At 41.8% G+C, this 20,312-nt stretch overlaps 1 protein-coding gene across 7 annotated transcripts in view; it reads left to right on the top strand.

The window, feature by feature from the left end:
* Positions 1-6,646: 6,646 nt before the first annotated feature.
* ZNF346 (zinc finger protein 346) overlaps positions 6,647-20,312 on the top strand; it is a 30,320-nt gene continuing 16,654 nt past the window's right edge. For 3 of the 7 annotated variants that reach the window (XM_045034965.1, XR_006583836.1, XR_006583838.1), the window contains exons 1-3: positions 6,651-6,880; positions 19,466-19,569; positions 20,141-20,233. In XM_045034965.1, coding sequence (XP_044890900.1) covers positions 6,706-6,880; positions 19,466-19,569; positions 20,141-20,233 — 372 coding nt within the window. In that variant the 5' untranslated portion in view covers positions 6,651-6,705. Of the gene's footprint in view, positions 6,881-19,465; positions 19,570-20,140; positions 20,234-20,312 lie in introns of all 7 variants that reach the window. The other 4 variants (XM_019838336.2, XM_006927889.4, XM_003981219.4 and 1 more) reach the window with 3 other exon arrangements.

The raw sequence follows: 20,312 nt of genomic DNA, 5'->3' as shown, positions 1-20,312 counted from the left end.
AATGAGTTATTTACTTCTTCCTAGAGGAAGAGAAGAAGTCAAGGAGAATTTCATTTAGCAGGTGTGTTAGGGATCCACATGATCACCCAGGTTTGATGATCGACTCAAGGACTCATAGAATTCAGTATACAGTTGCACTCACAGCTATGATGTATTATAGTCAAAGAATACAAAGCAACATCAACAAAGTATGTCAAATGGACATGACAATATGGTGGAAGGGCATTAAAGGCAGTGGGAACAGTACACACAAAGGAAAAGAGCTGTGAAAGGATGCCCCAGCCAGAGAACAAACCACAAGGCTGAAAAGTCCTTTCAGTGTGGCTGGAGCACAGGTGCTTTGGAGAGTATTAGAAAAAGAGAGTGGAGAGGGAAGGAGTTAGACTATAGAGTCAGACTCTTATACCAGGTAGGACATTTTAACCTTGTCCTATAAGCAACAGGAAGCCATTAAGTATTGTCTGTAGGGGAGTATAGTACAGTGCCTGTCTGTAGTAAACTGCTTAAGTCCTCCAAAAATTAAAATGCTGAACTCCTAACCCTCAATGTGATGCTATTAAGAATTGGGGCCTTTAGGAACTAACTGGTGATGAGTGTGGAGCCCTCATGAATGAGATGAGTGACCTCATGAAAGAGACCATAGAGAGCTCTCTCACCCCTTCATCCATGTGAGGACAGAGGGAGAAGATGGCAGTCCATAAACTAGGAAGACAGTTCCCACCACACACCAGATCTACTGGTACTTTGATCTTGGACCTTTCAGCCTTCAGAACTATGAGAAATAAATTGTTCTTTAAGCCCTACTATCTACTTTATGGGAGCCCGTATGGACAAACATACTGACATATAATAGAGTAGGCCCAAAATAAAGCCTGTTGATGTGATGTGACTCAAATTACTATGACAGTTCAAGATCTTTACTGATTTCTTGACAGTTCTTCAGCAGAGATGACAGAGCTTCACTGGATCATTTTAAACCATTCTAGGGGCACCCATGTGGTTCAGTCAGTTAAGCATCTGACTCTTGATTTCAGCTCAGGTCATTACCTCACAGTTCTTGAGTTCAAACCCCAAGTCAGGCAGTGCGCTGCTGGCACCTGTTTGGGTTTTCTCTCTTTTTCTCTGCCCCTCCACCAACATGCACACTCTCTCTCAAAATAAATACATACACATTTTTTAAACAAATAAATAAACCACTCTAGATTTCCTTGGATACATTAAACTAAACTAGATCCATAATCAAATGCACAATTAATTGAAACTGGTTCTAGAAACTGGGGGATCTAAAACTCATTCTAGAAAACTGGGGTTTAGCTTTACCAAAATGGAGCCTAATATCAGTTTGTGAAATTATCAGAAAAATACAGCATTCAGAATAAACCAGTAACAGCTACTATTTACTTTGTGCCAGGCAATGTGCTAAGTAGTTTATGGAGATTATTTTGGTTAATCTTCACAATCACCATTTAAAGTAGGTATCATTTCCAAATTTTATAGTTAAAGAAGCAGACTTACAAATGTTAAATAATTTACCTAAGGTCACATAGGTCATGACTGCAGAGTGGAGCAGTTGATGTCAGGCTGAGTACTTCATGGCTTTAATTGATGTCCTGTTTATTTCTCAGAGATTATAGGGGCTAATCCCAATACTGCTTACCTCAGACACTGTCAGGGTGTAAAACATCATGGCCATCCATTGCACCTCACATGGCTCTGAACATCCATCCCTCCTGCCCCAAGGGTGGCTCAGCAGGGTTGGAATGGTTGGAGTTGCTGGATCACCACTGGGGTGAGAAGAAGCTGCCATATCTGTTTACTTTAATTTGACATATACATATGCTCATTTTCTAAATGGGCTGTGACAAGAAAAAGTTGGAAAGCTCTACTTGAATCTAATCCTCCACCTTCCCCTCTTTCTCAAAACCCTCTGGAAATCCTAATCCATGATCAGCAAACTCCCCTATAGGTAGGCCACTTCAGGCAAACAGGCTTGAGCAATGGAACGTGGAAAGGGCCCACAACTGCCACCTGACTGAGTACAGACAGGAGGAGACTCACCTCAAAATATCCAGAGGCCCTAACTAACCAATGGGCTACTTACAACTAGGCACAGTTACCAAAAAAACGTAAAATTCCGTAAATTGCCATACTTCCTCACCTTCCCTCCTTAAAAGCAGCCCCCTCCCACTGCCTTGTTGCAGACAGCCTCTCTGCTGTCTTGCTCACCCACTACCTTGCTACCTTGTGGTGTATTCAATAAACTTCTATCTCCTTTGTTCTGCCTCCGTGAATTCTTTCACCTCCTATGCAACCTGCTTGCTTCCACCCAATCATTGCCCCACATTTGGAGACCCTCATCTAGGGGCGCCTGGGTGGCACAGTCGGTTAAGCGTCCGACTTCAGCCAGGTCACGATCTCGCGGTCCGGGAGTTCGAGCCCCGCGTCGGGCTCTGTGCTGATGATGGCTCAGAGCCTGGAGCCTGTTTCCGATTCTGTGTCTCCCTCTCTCTCTGCCCCTCCCCCGTTCATGCTCTGTCTCTCTCTGTCCCAAAAATAAATAAACGTTGGAGACCCTCATCTAACTGAGAGACACACCAATCTAATTGAGATTGAAGGACCCTAGACCTTCAATCTGTCTTTGGAAAGTCACAGATGTAAAACCTGGCATCTCCTAAAGACAAGGCTTCCCTGTAACCCTGAAGTCACTATAAAACGACCCACCCTGGGGTGCCTGGGTGGCTCAGTCAATTAGGCATCCGACTTCAGTTCAGATCATGAGCTCACAGTTTGTGAATTCAAGCCCCGTGTTGGGCTCTGCGCTTACAGCTCAAAGCACAGAGCCTGCTTCAGGTTCTGTGTCTCCCTCTCTCTCTGCCCCACCTCTGCTTGTGCTCTTCTCTCAAAAATGAATAAACATTAAAAAAATTTTTTTTAATATAATAAAAAATAAAATAAATAAAAATAAATAAAATAAAATAACCCATCCTGAGAAGTAGACTAGGATTGCAGCAAAGATGTGCCCTCCTTCTCTCCCCTGCCCCCAGCATAGCTTTTCCAGTTTTCCTCAAGAGCAAACCCTGCTGTTTTGGACCAATCTCAGATTCTGACTCAAACCATGCTTGTTAACATCCTGTTAGTAAAACCTAAATTATGGTCACTTCTAACAACTAGAAATGTATTCACAGAGCTGAGAAGTTGAAAGCCTCATATGAGGTAAGTCAGAAACCATCAAGACCCCCACAGCTGTGGCTTCATCATCCCACTCCATTCACACTGGCCTTGGTTGTTTTACTAATCATGTTGTTGTTGTTGTTGTTTTCTGTATTTTATTAACCTTTGACATCTTTGAAGACTAGGGTGGAATGGCCCCTCTCAGGATTAGACAAACGACTAAACACACATTTCATATGCAAATCAACCAATCCAAAGTCAGCATCTCCAGCCATCTCTTTTATCTAACTCACACACCAAGCCAATATTCCCCCTTTCCTAAATCAGCCCAAAGCTAGGTACCAGACTACTAGGGTCCACTCCCATAGCCTGGAGCCCTGCTGTAATTATTCAAACTAGTCAATCCTCAACTTCTTACCTAGCCCCACCCATTCCTTCCAGTGTTGACTACAATAAAGACTCTGGGCCATGCTCTTGGCCGTTCTTTCTGCCTCCTGACCAACCCTGGTACTTTCCCTGTGTACTGTGGTTCTGCATGGCATGGCATAACCCTTCCTCTTGGGAAGTGTGCATAATAAAACTCTCAATGGCTCTGAACTCTTATCAGCATTCAGTCACCTCTATAAATCCCAGGTACAATCAAAACAGTTGTCACTTCTTACTATAGCAGTTAACACATACTGTATGATATTATGCATACGATAGATAATTTCACCTTTAGAGTTTAATCTCCCTGAGAACAAGAGCCATAGTTTACTAAGCTCTGTACTATGGGTTTGCATGCCTGAGAACATACACAATCAGTGTTTACTCAAATGAAGAATCTGCCGAAAAGTGGCCAATTTGTCCCTTGGCAAAGCCATTTCCCTGGGATTGTTCTTCTCTCATAGCAACAATACACAGAACATGTTGGGAAGTGGGTCTCATTTTCCACAGGGAAGAAATAAACGCCAGCCCGAAATACAAGGCATCACATGCACTGTCAAGTTCCAACAAGGAGTCCAGGCCTGGGCCATTACTGAAAGCACTTACACAAGGACAAAGCAGAAAAAGGGCTATTCAGACACTCAGCGCCATAGCTCAGGACTCTGCCTCAGTGGCACAGAAAACAAATCATGGTAGCATTCACTGGAGAATAAATCTAAATTGTTTTCAGGGGCGCCTGGGTGACTCAGTCAGTTAAGCATCCAACTCCTGGCTTCAGCTCAGGTCATGATCTCACAGTTTCATGAGTTCAAGCCCTGTGCAGAGCCTGGTTGGGACTCTCTCTCCCCCTCTCTCTGCCCCTCCCCCACTCATTCTGTCTCTGTCTCTCTCAAAATAAATAAATAAATATAAATAAATAAATAGTTTTGAGCATCTAATTAGATGGGAGCAAGGGGAGGGGGACTGTATTTTGCTCCATTGTGTTAAATATATATGCTTGAATTCTGGGATTTTGACTAAAATGTCCTCTATACCTTGGGATTTCTAGTGAATAACTCGGGTTATGGAAATTTGGATAAGTAGAAACTTTCTTTAAGATTAATAAGTAATGTACAGTCATTGGTTTTTAGGTTGGTCATCTGGTACTGACAAAAGGACATGGATGTGCAGTCTGAGGACTGGTGTTCAAGTATGGACTCTATCATTAACTAGCTGTGTGACCCTGATAAAACTTTCACTTCTCCCAGTCTGTTTCTTTACTGTCCAATAAGAAAGAATCCTTCATAGGAAAACCACTCTGAGGATTTAATGTTATAATGTATGTTAAAGGTGCTTCATAAACTATAAAACACTGCATAAACATCAATCATCTATTACACTATAGAGGAGTCAGGCATGAAGGCTGCCACTAGCTAATGCTCAATATTTACAGTATAAATAAGTATCTCTTGCTGGTCAGCTGTGTGATCTCAGGCAAGAAACCTGTCTCTTTCTTTTTTTCTTTTTGCCTCCTCTGATATTACTTCTCCCTTGTTCACTGGGCTCCAGCCACAGTGTCCTTTTTCCTATTCCTCCCAACAGAGCAAGTTCACTCCTGCCATAGGGGCTTTGTACCTCCTGTTCCCTCTCCCTGGAACATTCTTCGCCAGTTCTTTACATGGCCTCCCACTTCTCATCAATCAGGCTTAGGTAAAATGTCATTTCTTTAGAGGCTTTCTCTGACCACCCTGACTAATGTTCCTTGCACATCATTCACCCAATATATATTCGTTTTATGTTCTTAGTACTTATTACAATCTGTTGACTTATTACACTCTCCTCCAGTAGAATAAAAACACAATACCAGAGATTCCCTTTCTGTCTTGTTCACCACTGTATTCCAATGCCCAAAACAACATCTAACTCATAATTAAACTCTCAATAAGCATTTGAATAAATGAAGTTGAAATAAGGTAATTATATCAAAAATTTCATTGACAGATATTTTATATGTACCTATGAGAACCCAGGCTCTATTTCAAGGTGCTGGAGTTCCATCTGAGAACAAAACAGACAAAAATCTCTACTTTCTAGGGGTGTGCCTACTAGCGGGGAAACAAACAAAAAAGACAAAAAGTAAAATCATACTATGTCTGATAATGTTAAGTGTTAAGAAGGAAAAAATAATAAAGCAGGAAAGAAGAACATGACATGTATGTTTTAGATAGGGTAGCCAGAGAAAGAAATGAAAGACTGAGCCATGAGAATATATGGGGGAAATGCAATCCAGGTGGTCAGGGTAACTGGGACAGTAATGAAGGTGTTGGAGGCTAACACAGTAGGAGATAAAATCAGGGAGGTTAAAGGAAGTCAGACTGTATAGGGTCTTTTGGCTAAACTAAGGACTTTCTTTGGCTTTTATCAAGAGTAGGATAGGAAAGTGTTGGAAAATATGAGCATCAGGGTATCATGACATGGTTTGCTATGAGGACTGCTAGGGCTGTTGTGCTGAGAATACCTGAAGGGCAAGGGAAAGGACTAGTGAAGATGCCACAATAACCTTGCCAAGAGATGGTGGCTCCTGAAAGACTAGGGGAGGATCTGTGGGGATGGAAGATAAAATTTCAGGTTTGACAGTTGCATTGAGAGTTTAAGGGGTGGGGGGGTGGGGTCTGGGCTAGGAGTTAGAAGTTGAAACTCAACTGGTATTTATTACGGAGATGGAGTCCTAGCTCTACTACATTCTCGTGGCAAACTTGAGTAAACTTTTTTTAGGTTCTAGGCCTGTTTCCCTAACAGTAAAACGGAGAAAATATTCCCACGTAACAGGGCCTTCAAGAGAACTATTTCGAAGTGTCAAAGGCTGATGGTGAGGAAGGTGAGAACCTGCACGAACCTGTATCAGAGTAAGGGGGCTACTGTGAAACCAGCGACTAACTTTCAGTTCCACGGAACACGTTTCGAGGCTCACCAGCGATCAAAGGGAAGCACCAAAGCCCGCATTGCAACGCGGGATGCAGCTCCCAAACCTCGCGAGACTTGTTGGCCCAGCAAAGTCACCCTCCTACCCACATCTCGCGAGACCAAGGTTTATGAGCGGCTATCTGCCGGTTACGGCTTGCAGGAAAGATGGAGTATACTGCGTTGGGCACCGTGGAGGCCGCGGACAGCGGAGGGGCCCTGCCATACAATAGCTCGGAGGAGCGAGAAGGCCGGGAACCGGACGGACTGCGCTTCGACCGCGAGAGGGCGCGCCGCCTGTGGGAAGCAGTGTCCGGGGCCCAACCAGTGGGGAGGGAGGAAGGTGAGTCAGAGGACCTCAGAGGCAGTAAGTCCCTCGCCCACCCGCTCGTTTCGCTGGGAGCGGAGGAAGCGCGGGTTGGGAACGCGGACCAGCCCCCGGGTCTCCGGTCACACCCCCTGGCGCCCGGCCCGCCCCCTTGCGTGACGCGCCCGGGACTCCTTGACTCGTGCAGCCAGCAGGGCCTGGGTACCGTGGGCCAGCTCCACGGAAAATTGAGGCCGCCGCACCCAGCGAATCAGGTCTCCGCTCTCCAGTAGTCAAGGGCCTTCTCATGCTCACACCGTTGGGGGTGGGGGTTCCCCCGCCTTTCTCATCCACCAGAGCGCAGCTCTTCCCTAAACTCGAGGACTGTAATTCCTATTCGTGCCTTCCCGGAGACCCACAGAACCTTCTCCGCCAGACTGCTATCCCCCCACCATTTCCCCCTGACTCTCCATTGTCCCAGTCTCCGAGTTCCCCCACCCCTAGTGTATCTTGCCTCCCTTCTCTCATGCCCCACACTTGCAAGAACTCCAGAAGGCCTTCTTACCCCATGTTCTTCCTGGCCTTGGTGACTGAACCTGGTTTACCCCTGTTTCTATTTGTCGAGTCTCTACTACCTGGGTCCTTTTTATGCGATGGGGGCCAGGAGCCTGAAAAACTGGCCAGGGTATACTTTGGGTCCAACTTCTTTGTATCCTAGGCTTGTCCCGAAGTTGTGAAGAACAGGGTACACTGGGGGGCACTTCTGGGCTGAAGCTTCCTAGCTTGCTCTGCATTTGACCTGGCACTGGGTAAGATGGAGATAGAGGAGGATGGAAAGGGCTGGCCTGACCTGGTTGCGTGACTCCCTTCATGGTCCTTACCACTAGCTGCTTAACTCCAGTCCAGAAGTACAAGAACCGTCTGGCCTTCTGTGCTAATCCTGTCAAGTAATCTGCTCGGAAATCAGAAGGTTTGTTTGTTTGCTGAGCAGACTAATCATGGAAAGTTTAATATGTTGCTTGTGAACTGATTGTCCTGGGATAAAATGGACTTTTTGACCACATCCAAAGAAGATATGTTTAAATTTGGGGTCTGTGGTACATAGACCTAAACCCTTGTATGTACTTCTCCAGTTTGAAAACTAGTCTAGCCTGATTCCTACTAAATTAATATGGGCCTTCTGTCTCCCTCATAATTTCAAACTTGTTTGGTACAAATCCCCCCAAACGCACCCCAATTTTCCTTTCACAAATTTGACAATCATTGATGTATGCTCAGTTCCTAGGACTGGCTGGGCATCAGAGCTACAGAGATGAGGAAGATACTGTCCTTCCTCCTGGGAGGGGTTTATAGTCTAGTCCAGGAAGCAGACACCAAAACAGTTTCAGTATAATGTAATGGGTGCAGTAAAGAGGAATGTGTAAGAATTGGTCGTGCACAAAGAGGAAGTGACCTTTGTCTTTGAGGGACAGGGAAGGCATCTGCTGGACCTTGAAGCAGAGAACACAGCAGCTGTGCTCTAAAAAGTGAATTGCTTATGTGTGTATGAATGTACAATGTCACTTAGGACCCAGTTCATTTCCCTACTGTCCTCACTTTCCAGTATTTATATGAGGTCTAGATAGATACCTGTAACACCAGGTTCTACTCATCTTGGTTTTTGTTTTGTTTTTCTCTTAGCACCTTTATTGAGTTATAATTTATATACCATAAAATTCACCCATTCTAACTGTACAATGCAATGATTTTTTGCTAAAAGTATAGAGTTGTGTAGCCACAATTCTGTCTTAGAATATTTCCGTCACTCCAGTTAGTTCCTTTCTGCTTCTTTACATTAAATCTCCACTCTTACCTCCTGCCCTGGGCTACCACTGTCTCTAAAATTTGCCTTTTCTGAACATTTCATATAAATAAAATCATACAATATGAATGTATTTGGCTTCTCTCAGCATGTTTTTGAGGTTCAGCCACGTTGTACCATGCATTCATTGTGTGCTTCATCATGTTTTGTTGCTAATAGAATCCCATTGTATAGATCTTGCTTTTTATCCTTTGACAGTCTCTGGCTTTTGAGTGGGCTGTTTAGACTGTTTGCATTTAATTTAATTATTGATAATGGCTAGATTTACATTTTCTATTTTGCTATTTATCTCCTTTTCATTTTGTTCTTCCTTTTCTCCTTTACTGACTTCCTTTGTGGTTAGTATTTTTTAGTGGACCATTTTACTTCCTCTGTCAATTTTTTATACTTTTTTTTTTAATGTATTTATTTTTGAGAAAGAGAGCACAAGCAGAGAAGGGCCAGAGTGAGAAGGAGACAGAATCTGAAGCAGGCTTTGTGCTGATAGCAGAGCCCGATGTGGGGCTCAAATCCATGAACCATGAGATTGTGACCTAAGCTGAAGTCAGACTCTCAACCAAGACACCCAGGTGCCCTTTTTTTTTTTTTTTTTTTTACTTTTTAATTGTATTTTCTTAGTGCTCGAGGGACTGTATGATGCATCTTAACTCATCACAGTCTACTTCAAATTAATACTAACTTAAATCTGATAAAATATATAAAAACATTCCTCTAATAGTGCTCCATTCCTCACCCTCCTTTGTACTATTATTGTCATATTTGTTACATTGATATATGTTATAAACCTAATTATTCAATGTCATAATTATTGATTTATACAACATCTCTTCTAAGGAAGTGAAGAGAAGTTCTTAAAAAAAGTATATTTGTGGGGCACCTGGGTGGCTCAGTCAGTTAACCCTCCGACTTCAGCTCAGGTCATGATCTCACAGTTTGTGGATTTGAGTGCCTCATCTGACTCTGTGCTGACAGCTCAGAGCCTGGAGCCTGCTTTGGATTCTGTGTCTCCCTCTTTATCTACCCCTCCCCTACTCACACTCTGTCTCTCTCTCTCTTTCAAAAAAAACATTAAAAAATTTTTTGGGGTGGGCGCCTGGATGGCTCAGTCAGTTAAGCATCCAACTTCAGCTCAGGTCATGAACTCGCGTTTCGTGAGTTCAAGCGCCATGTTGGACTCTGTGCTGACAGCCAGAGCCTGGAGCCTGCTTCAGATTCTGTGTCTCCCTCTGTCTCTGCCTCTACCCTTCCCCTATACTCTGTCTCTCTCTTTCTTAAAAGTAAATAAAGATTAAAAAAATTTTTTATTGATTTTATTTATTGGTTTTATTTAAAGATTTAAAAAATATTAAAAAAATATTTATAGTGTCTTTTATATTAGCATACATATTTACCATTTCTGGTGTTCTTTTTTCTTCCTCTGGATTCATTACCACTTAGTACCACTTCCTTTCAGCTAGCAGGGCTTTCTTTAGTATTTCTTGCAAGGCAAACCTGCTAACAGTGAATTCTCTCAGTCTTTATCTGGGAATGTCTTTATTGTGTTTTCAGTCTTAAAGTATATATATATATATATTTTTTTTTTTTTAATGTTTATTTATTTTTGAGAGAGGGGGGGAGACAGAGTGTGAGCAGGGGAGGGGCAGAGAGAGAGGGAGACACAGAATCTGAAGCAGGCTCCAGGCTCTGAGCTGTCAGCACAGACCCCGACGCCAGACTCAAACTCACGAACCGCGAGATCATGACCTGAGCCAAAGTCAGACGCTCAGCCAACTGAGCCACCCAGGCGCCCCAAAGTATATATTTTTTAAAATAACATCTTTAGGGGCGCCTGGGTGGCGCAGTTGGTTAAGCGTCCGACTTCAACCAGGTCACGATCTCGCAGTCCGCGAGTTCGAGCCCCGCGTCAGGCTCTGGGCTGATGGCTCAGAGCCTGGAGCCTGTTTCCAATTCTGCGTCTCCCTCTCTCTCTGCCCCTCCCCCGTTCATGCTCTGTCTCTCTCTGTCCCAAAAATAAATAAACGTTGAAAAAAAAAATTTTTTTAAATAACATCTTTATTGATACATAATTCATATACCATAAAATGCACCTTTGTAAAATATATAATTTAGTGGTTTTTAGTATATTCACAGAATTGTACAACCATCACCACTATCTAATTTTAGAACATTTTCATTACCCTGGAAAGAAACCCTACACCCATTAGCAGTCACCTCTGACAATTGTTTATCTCCTTTCTTTTTCTATAGATTTGCTTATTCTGGATGTTTCATGTAAATTGAATTGTATAATATGTGGCCTTTTGTGACTGGCTTCTGTCACTTAGCATACTGTTTGAAGGATAGTTTTACTGGACATGGAATTATTAGTTGACAGTGTTGATCTTTCTCACTACTTTGAATATGTTATTCCACTGCTCTCTGGCTTTCATTGTTACAGATAAGAAGTAAGTCATTAATCAAATTATTCCACTGTACAGGATGAGTCATCTTTCTCTTGCTGCTTTAAAGAGTTTCTATCTTCCAGTAGCTTGACTATGATGTATCTAGGTGTAGATCTCTTGGTATTTATCATGTTTTGAGTACCTTGAGGCTTTTAGCTGTATGGATTGATGTTTTTCTTTGATCAAATATGGGAAGTTTTCAGACATTGTTTCTTCAAACATGTGGGGTTTTTTCCTATTCCTTTCTCTTCTTCTGAGACTCCCCATATATATGTTTGGTATGTATTTGTTTGGTATGCTTGATGTATCCCACATGTATCTGTGGCTCTGTTCATTATCAATTTTCTTTTTCTCTTTTCTTCAGTTTGAGTATTTCTGTTGCTCTATCTGCAACTTCACTGATTCTTCTGCTACTTAGAAACTGATACTGATTTTTTCTAGTGTTTTTTTCATTTCATTTATTGTGCTTTCAGCTCAACTCTGTGTTATACGTATTTTAAGTAGAAAACTTTTTAACACCACATCATCAATGCCATTACATTTGTTTTCTTCATGCCTTTTTTGATAATAAAATTTGAGTTTTTACACACCATCAACAGTATGGATTCACAAAATAGATAGAAGTGCTGAAGCTAAATAACCTTAATGGGGCTAATGTCCAATTCATGCTTGTAGACCACCCTGCCTGTTAGACTACACTGCCTAAACAGTCTGACCCACTGGTAGATTATGTCCAGCTTGCTTTTACTAGGATCTTTTGTTGTTTACTGCTTTCTAACTATAGCTGTACCTAGAAATCCACTACCTCCTAATAAGCAATAAGAAGCAGGGTTCTAAATAGGTTATATCTATCCCTGAGAACCAACTTCAGACAACTGATGAATTTCTGTGGAGCTGAGTTGAGATTCTAAGGCCCAAGGAATAGCAAGTCATGGGGCGCCTGGGTGGCTCATTTGGTTAAGTGTCCGACTCTGTGTTTCAACTCAGGTCACGATCTCACGGTTTGTGGGTTTGAGCCCCACATTGAGCTCCTTGCTGGAAGTGTGGAACCTGCTTGGGATTCTCTCTCTCTCTCTCTCTCTCTCTCTCTCTCTCTCTCTCTCTCCCCCCCTCCCTCCCTCCCTCCCTCCCTCCCTCTTTCTACCCCTCTCTAGCTTGCTCTCTGTCAAAGTACATAAGTAAACTTAAAAAAAAAAAAAAGGAATAGTAAGTCATTATAGATTAGCGGTGTTCACCATTAATTGGAATATTGGAGATGGTTTAGTCACGCCAGCTATTCTGGCCCTAGTATCCTAAGGCAACTTAAGGCACATTAAGTCACCCAAAGACAATTGTAACTTGAATTGAGGTGTCACGATCATTTTCTCCCCCAAATACTACTTTCCCTAAATTCCTTAAATTTATGAATTATCTTGCTTCTCTACACCAGCTGTCTCTCTGTCCATACTTCATTGACCCTGTGAAAATCAGCCCTATGCCAGATCTCTTAGTCTCTTCCCCATACATCTAGATAGTTGGCTACAATATGGATACAAATTAAATCCTGCGAATCATGTCTTATAATATAGGGAAGACACAAATGCAGTGAAGACCATATTCGTATGGCTGTTGGCTATTGTTATGGTCAATAAAGGTCATGGAGGGGTGCCTGGGTGACTCAGTCGGTTGGGCGGCTGACCCTTTGGCTCAGGTCATGTTCCCAGCATCATGGGATCAAGCCCCATGTCAGGCTTTGTGCTGAGTATGGAGTCTGTTAAGATATTCTCTCTCTCCCTCCCTCCCTCCCTCCCTCCCTCTTCCCCTCCCTCCCTCTGATCCTCTCCCCCACTCATGCTCTCTCTCCCTCTCTCTAAAATAGGGGGGAGAAAAGAAAGAGAAAGAAAGAAAGAAAGAAAGAAAGAAAGAAAGAAAGAAAGAAAGAAAGAAAGAAAGAAAGAAAGAAAGAAAGAAAAAAGAAAAGAAAAAAGAAAAGAAAGATCATTGCATTATGAGATCATCCTACATCAGTGTTTCAGCATCAGCATCCTTTATCCAGCTTTATGGGCTGAGATGTAGGGTCATTGACAATGGAAGCTTCTTACTTCCAGCAAGGCTGTGATGGAAGCCTCAGACACTATAGATCTTCTGTTGAAACAGTCATATATTGTTCCTAGAGACATTTGTGGAGGCCCAACCTAGTACCTTCAGCCTGTCCAATGTTGTTGTTGTTGTTGTTTTTTAAGTTTACTTATTTTGAGAGAGAGAGAGAGAGAGAAATCATGAGTGGGGGAGGGACAGAGAAAGAGGAGGAGAGAGAGAATCCCAAGTAGACTCCATGCTGTCAGCATAGAGCCCAATGCAAAGCTTGAACTACCAACTGTGAGATCATGACCTGAAGTTGGACACTTAACCAACTGAGCTACCCAGGCACCCCTCCAATGATTTTTCTAAGCATCAGATTTCTTATATCAAATCTGACCAATTTTGGAGAGGTAGTAGTGTTATGTATGGATATCAGGGCAACCGAGATGCACATTCAGGCCACCTTCTCAGAATTCTGATAATTTATGAAATTCTTTTTCCCAACATGGACCTTAGCTTCCTCCAACCTTGTGAACCTCTCATGGTTTTTATGGGTCAGGAATTTAGGAAAGGCTTAGCTGGACAGTTCTCTCTCAGGGTTTGAAGGGCTCTAAGACTCTATCCCAGGGCCTCCTTCCTTTTCCATCTACACTAGGCATTCTTTTCTAGCCCATAGCCTTATTTATGATTGATATATTGATGATTCTCAACTTATATCTCCAGTTCTGACCTCTCCCTTGAGCTCCAGACTTGAATCTTCAACTGACTACTTGATATCTCTACACATATATCTGATAGACCACTCATGTTTAACATAGCCAAAGAAAAGTCTTAAATTCTCCTCCAAGGCTGTCTTCCTCCAGTTTTCATCTCATCTTAGTTTAGTTGCTCAAGTTCAAAACTTGAGTTACCCTTGACTCCTTCCTTCATTCTCTCACATCAAATCAAAGAAATTGTGTATCAGATCTACTTCTAGAACGTAATTCCAAATCCATGCACTTTTCTCTGTCTCCATTGCCAACCTCCATTGCCATCTCCATACAGTCTACTGACACAATGATCAGAGTGTTCTTTCCAAAACATAAGCCAGATCTTATTGCCTCTTCTTGCACTAAAAACAAAATCCATAGTTCAAATCATGGCTTCTGAGGCCTTGTGTTCATCCAAAATGATCTTGTAGGCCTCACACTGCCTCTCCAGCTTTATTTCCTACCACTTTTGTCTCATTCACCATACTCATGCCACATTGACCTCCTTTCCCTTCTTTGAATATGCCAAACTCATCCCTGCCTCAGAGATTTGGCACTGTCTCAGGCTGCAACACTATTTCCCCCAGACCTCCTTGTGGCTGATGTCTCCTAAGATGGTCTTCATTGACTGTGTTGCCCCCATCATTCTCTAGCACTGATTTTGTTTTCATAGCATTTCTCCCTCTCTGTCACTATTTTGCTTTTTATTTACTTTGTACTGTGTTTTGTTGATATGGCCCCAGGGCTGGCACATAGGATGTATTCTGAATATATATTTGTGGACTGTGTGGATATACTCTGAGGCCAGAGAGGTGCCTCTTTATTCATTTAGTAGTTATTTACCAAGCTCCTGCTATGGGTCAGGTATCATACTAGATACTGGGGATACAAAGTCATAAACAACATGGTCTCTGCCCTGTTTAGTCTTTGGAAGTCAGATTCTGAATATCTTTGAAAAAGAATTTCATTGGGGCACCTGGGTGGCTCAGTCAGTTAAGCGTCAGATCAGGTCATGATCTTGCAGTTTGTAGGTTCGAGCCCCGCATCGGGCTCTCTTCTGTCGGTGCGAAGCCTGCTTCAGATCCTCTGTCCCCTCTCTCTCTGCCGCTCCCTCTCTCTTTCTCCCTCGAAAATAAATAAACATTAACAAATTATTTTAAAAAAAGAAATAAAGAAACTTAAAACAGTAAAAGAATTTCATCTCCTTTAATTAAAAAAAAAAAAAAAAAAAGAAAGAAAGAAAGAAATCCAGCATCTCCAGGTCTGGAGAGGATGGCTGGACTCTTACTCCTGGGTACCATCTCCCCCTTGTGGGCTTTGCAATCCTTTTTTTTTTTTTTTTTTTAATTTTTTTTTTTTAATGTTTATTTATTTTTTGAGACAGAGAGAGACAGAGCATGAACGGGGGAGGGTCAGAGAGAGGGAGACACAGAATCTGAAACAGGCTCCAGGCTCTGAGCTGTCAGCACAGAGCCCGACGCGGGGCTCGAAGTCACTGACCACGAGATCATGACCTGAGCCGAAGTCGGCCGCTTAACCGACTGAGCCACCCAGGCACCCCCTTTTTTTTTTTTAAGTTTATTTATTTTGAGAGAGAGAGAGAGAGAGAGAGAGAAAATCCCAAGCAGACTCTGTGCTGTCAGCACAGAGCCCAACATAGGGCTCAATCTCAGGAACTGTGATATCATGACTTGAGCCAAAATCAAGAGTTGTACACTAAACCAATTGAGCCACCCAGGTGCCCTGAGCTTTGCATTCTGAGTAGCCTCTCATTCTCCCTTTAAAATAAAAGTTCTGGGACAGAACATCCGAGTCTTGATACCAGGTTAGGTCTTGATCTCAGGGTTGTTAGTTCAAGCCTCAAATTTGGCTCCACACCCAGTGTGGGGCCTACTTAAAAATTAATTAATTAACTCTGGCCCAGATATGTTGACAGGTCCACTTTCCTTGGTTTCTCTGAACCCAGATGAGCCTGGCAAGGTCTTTCACAAAAATTTACCAATCACCATAGGAGAAAAATGTGGAAATAAACAGATTCTAAGGGGCAGAAATACAGCCAGACAATAGCCTTTCTGCCCAAAAGGGCTGGCATAGATGAACTTTAGATCTTGTAGAGTAGGGAAAGTCACCTTAAAAGTTTCCTACCAAGAATCTCCCTCCAAGGCATTTTGGCCATGTTTTGCTCCAGAGTGAAAAATATAAAACATGGGTTTGCTGTCCCCTCATGGTTTTCTGAACTCTGCCCTGCCTCAGATTATTGGTGTCATTATAGAACTCATGCCTTGGGTGAAATTTTACTTCTCCCCAAAGGTAAGGCTTAGTTCTCTGGGCCCAGTGATTAAAAACAAGCTAATATGGGGGCGCCTGGGTGGTTCAGTCAGTTGAGCATCCGACTGTTGGTTTTGGCTAGGGTCATGATCTCGTGGTTTCTTTCTCTCTCTCTCCCCCCCTTCCCCCCCTCCACCACTCACGTTCTCTCCCTCTCTCTCCCTCTCTCTCCCTCTCTCTCCCTCTCTCTCCCTCTCTCTCCCTCCCTCCCTGCCCCTCCCACCCTTTCCTTTCCCTCTCTCCCTCTTCTCTCTCTCTCTCTCTCTCAAAATAAACTTAAAAAAAAAGAACAGGTTAATATCATAGGTACCTACAGTGTAGAACTTGTGTAATATGTTAGCTGATTTTAGGTGTTTCAAAGTGAGATCAAGAACAGTGAGAAAAAATTTAACACATATCAAGTTATAGAATAAGAAATACCCTGGAGGGGCTCCTGGCTGGCTCATTCGGTTAAGTGTCCAACTTCAGCTCAGGTCATGATCTCACAGCTTGTGAGTTCGAGCCATGCATCAGGCTCTGTGCTGACAGTTCAGAGCCTGGAGCCTGCTTCGGATTCTGTCTCTTCCTCTCTCTCTCTCTCAAAAATAAATAAACATTAAAAATTTTTAAAAAAAGAAATATCCTGGAGCATCTAGCTGACTTAGTTGGTGGAGCATGCAACTCTTGATCTTGGGCTTCAAGCCCCATGTTGGGCATAAAGATTACTTAAAATAAAATCTTTAAAAAAAAAAAAACCTTCACAGGTACAACATAGAAAATAATTAATTTGCTTAGAACCACAGGACCCAAAAAAGAATTTGACATATAACACTGACAGTGAGCATGCACTAAGCCAGACATTGCACTGCTTTGTATGGAAAAACCACAAGGAGAATACATTCAATGAGATACAAGTTACTAGTACAGTAGTCTCCTTTATTCATGGGGGATATATTCCAAGACCCCTACTGAATTCCTAAAACCACAGATTGTACCAAACCCTATATACACTGTGTTTTTTCCTATATACATACATACCTATGATAAAGTTTAATTTAGAAATTAGGCACAGTAATAAGAGATTGACAACAATAACTTAGTAAAATAAAACAATTATAACGATATACTGTGGGGCGCCTGGGTGGCTCAGTTGGTTGAGCAACCGACTTCGGCTCAGGTCATGATCTCACAGTTTGTGAGTTCGAGCCCCGTGTCGGGCTCTGTGCTTACCGCTCGGAGCTTGGAGCCTGCTTCGGATTCTGTGTCTCCCCCTCTTTCTGCCCTTCCCCTGCTCATGCTCTGTGTGTGTCTCTCTCTCAATAATAAATAAACGTTAAAAAAAATTAAAAATAAAAATATATATACTGTAATAAAATTCATGTGAATGTGGTATCTCTGTTTCTCTCTCAAAATATCTTACTGTGCTGTACTTACCCTGTGGTAACGTGAAATGATAAAATACCTATATGGTGAGATAAAGTGAGGTGAATGACGTAGGCATTGTGACACAGCGTTAGGCTACTATATTGATGTGTAAGAAAGAAGATCATCTGCTTCCAGACTGCGGTTAACTGTGGGTAACTGAAATCACAGGAAGTGAAACTGCAGATGAGGTAGGACTTCTGTATCCCCATTTTAAACAAAGGAAAACCACAGGAGGAGATTAAGCAATTTCTATAAAATCACACAGTAACAGTAAGTAACAGCTGCAGGATTTGAACCCAAGTCAACATGCCTGGGGAACCCAAGATCCTAACCGTGGTTTGTACCATACACATTTAACTGGTATTAGATTATAGTTTATGTTTACTATATAATAACAGGATTAATTTACCTTTTTTCCTGAAGGTAAAAGATTATCCAGCAGCATCTTCTAATTGATACTAATCCTCCAAAACTTTTCAAATCTTCTGATTTATTCAAAAGAAACCAATTTTTAATGTTTCCCTAATAAACAAACACATTATTTCCATACAAAAAGAATGTTCTAGTCTTTTAATAACTAAACCCCAATGCAATTTTCTAACCAATTCTGTATGTACAGTTATACCAATGTAAATTCTTAAAATCAGAAAATGTGGGGCACCTAGCTGGCTCAGTAGGCATCAAGTATGTAACACTTGATGTTGGGGTTGTGAGTTTGAGCCCCACATGGGGTGTAGAGATTACATAAAATATTTTAAAAATAAAATACAATAAAATAGTAAAATCAGCAAATGCTGTTGATCTTCTAGTGGAATAAATTTGGGGGTGGCTTCATTTTTAATTTCACAGAAAATGTTCACATATAATAAAAAGATAAAAGAATTTATCATTACAATTTTTTTACAAAGAATGAAAGAATGATTCCCTTTTCAAGTCTTTCAATCTTTCTGATTCTATCTGGGAAGAAGTCTCAGGTGCTGCCATGTCTCAACACCTCTCTTCATAGTTGCTGCTCTCTTATTCTTTTAAGGGAGAGCTCCAAGCCTGTCACCAGTGTCTGGCTAGAATTATTTCATTTTTATTGGTATCTAGTTAAGTTTATGATCTAAAGATTCATTTTTTTAAAAAAGAAAGAAAAAAAAAACAGGGGAGAGGCACAGAGAGAAGGAGAAAGAGAATTCCAAGCAGGCTCCACACTGAGCCCTAACACAGGGCTTAATCCCACAACCCTGGGATCATGACCCGAACGATAATCAAGAGTCATACGCTTAACCAACTGAGCCACCCGGGCGCCCTTAAAGATTCCTTTTTAAAAGAATTTATAGCATGGTGATTATAGTTAATGCTGTATTGTATATTTGAAAGTTGCTAAGAGAGTAAATCTGAAAAGTTCTCATCACGAGAAAAAGATTTATAACTATGTATGGTGACAGGTGTTAACTAGATCTATCATGGTGACCATTTTGTAATATATACAAATATCAAATCATTATATTGTATACCTGAAACTAATACAATGTTATATGTCAATTATATTTCAAAAAAAATTACTTAGTAAAGAAAATTGCCTTACACGAAGTTGTAAAGTAAGTAATTAGGTAAGTGATGTGAGAACATAGCATGCGTCATGAAAACATAGGTGAGGAGTGACAAAGCTTTGCCGAGATATGATGGTATGGCATTCCGTTACTCAGTGCCTGTGTTTGAGAGGGTTCAAAGATGGCACTGTTGAAGCAGGTTTTTAACTCAAAGATTTTTTTTATTTTCCTCTCTGTAGTGGAGCACATGATCCAGAAGAACCAGTGTCTCTTTACCAATACTCAGTGTAAGGTTTGCTGCGCCTTGCTAATTTCTGAGTCCCAGAAGCTGGCACACTACCAGGTATGCCACTGTACCTTTAAATACTTTACTCCCCCCGCCACACACACACACCAAAAAAAAAGAAAAACTTTACTTTCCACACTCGGTGCCAAGCCGTCACTTCCTTCTTAGCCACCCAGACATCACCTCCATGCATGTTGACTGTGACTTGAAGATTGACTTAATTTTTTGCATCTCATTTCTCCCGTCCAAATCAAGATCATTATACTTACGTCTTCCTTCTCAGCTTAATGTAGTAGAAAGTATGCACTTTGGCTTTAAATAGACCGAGTTAGAATCACAGCTCTGCTGCTCATCTTGGGCAAGAAACCTCACCATCTTCAGCCTTAGTTTCCTTATCAGTACAACAGAGATGATGATAATTTTCTCATAGATTGCTGTGCAGATTAGATTTGATAGCATTTAAAGTGCTTTAAACAGAGTAGGAACTCAATAAACTAGGTTTCTTCTCCCACCCTCTCCTCAAAATTTTTGTGAGGATGAATCAAATGAAAATCTAGTGTTTTTGAGTGCCTTGTTAGATATGAAATGGCATTTGGCTATCTTTGATCTTTTTCCTGGGTTCTTGCAGAGCAAAAAACATGCCAACAAAGTGAAGAGATACCTAGCAATCCATGGAATGGAGACATTAAAGGGGGAAACGAAGAAGCTAGACTCAGATCAGGTAATCCAGCTGCCATGTTGAGACCACTCGCTTCCTGATGAAGCCAGCAGGCAGGTTGGTGTGGTGGAAAGAATGTGGG

Source organism: Felis catus, chromosome A1 (genome assembly GCF_018350175.1).
Source record: "Felis catus isolate Fca126 chromosome A1, F.catus_Fca126_mat1.0, whole genome shotgun sequence".
Taxonomy (NCBI): Eukaryota; Metazoa; Chordata; class Mammalia; order Carnivora; family Felidae; genus Felis; species Felis catus.
This window is presented reverse-complemented; position numbering and strand designations above follow the sequence as displayed.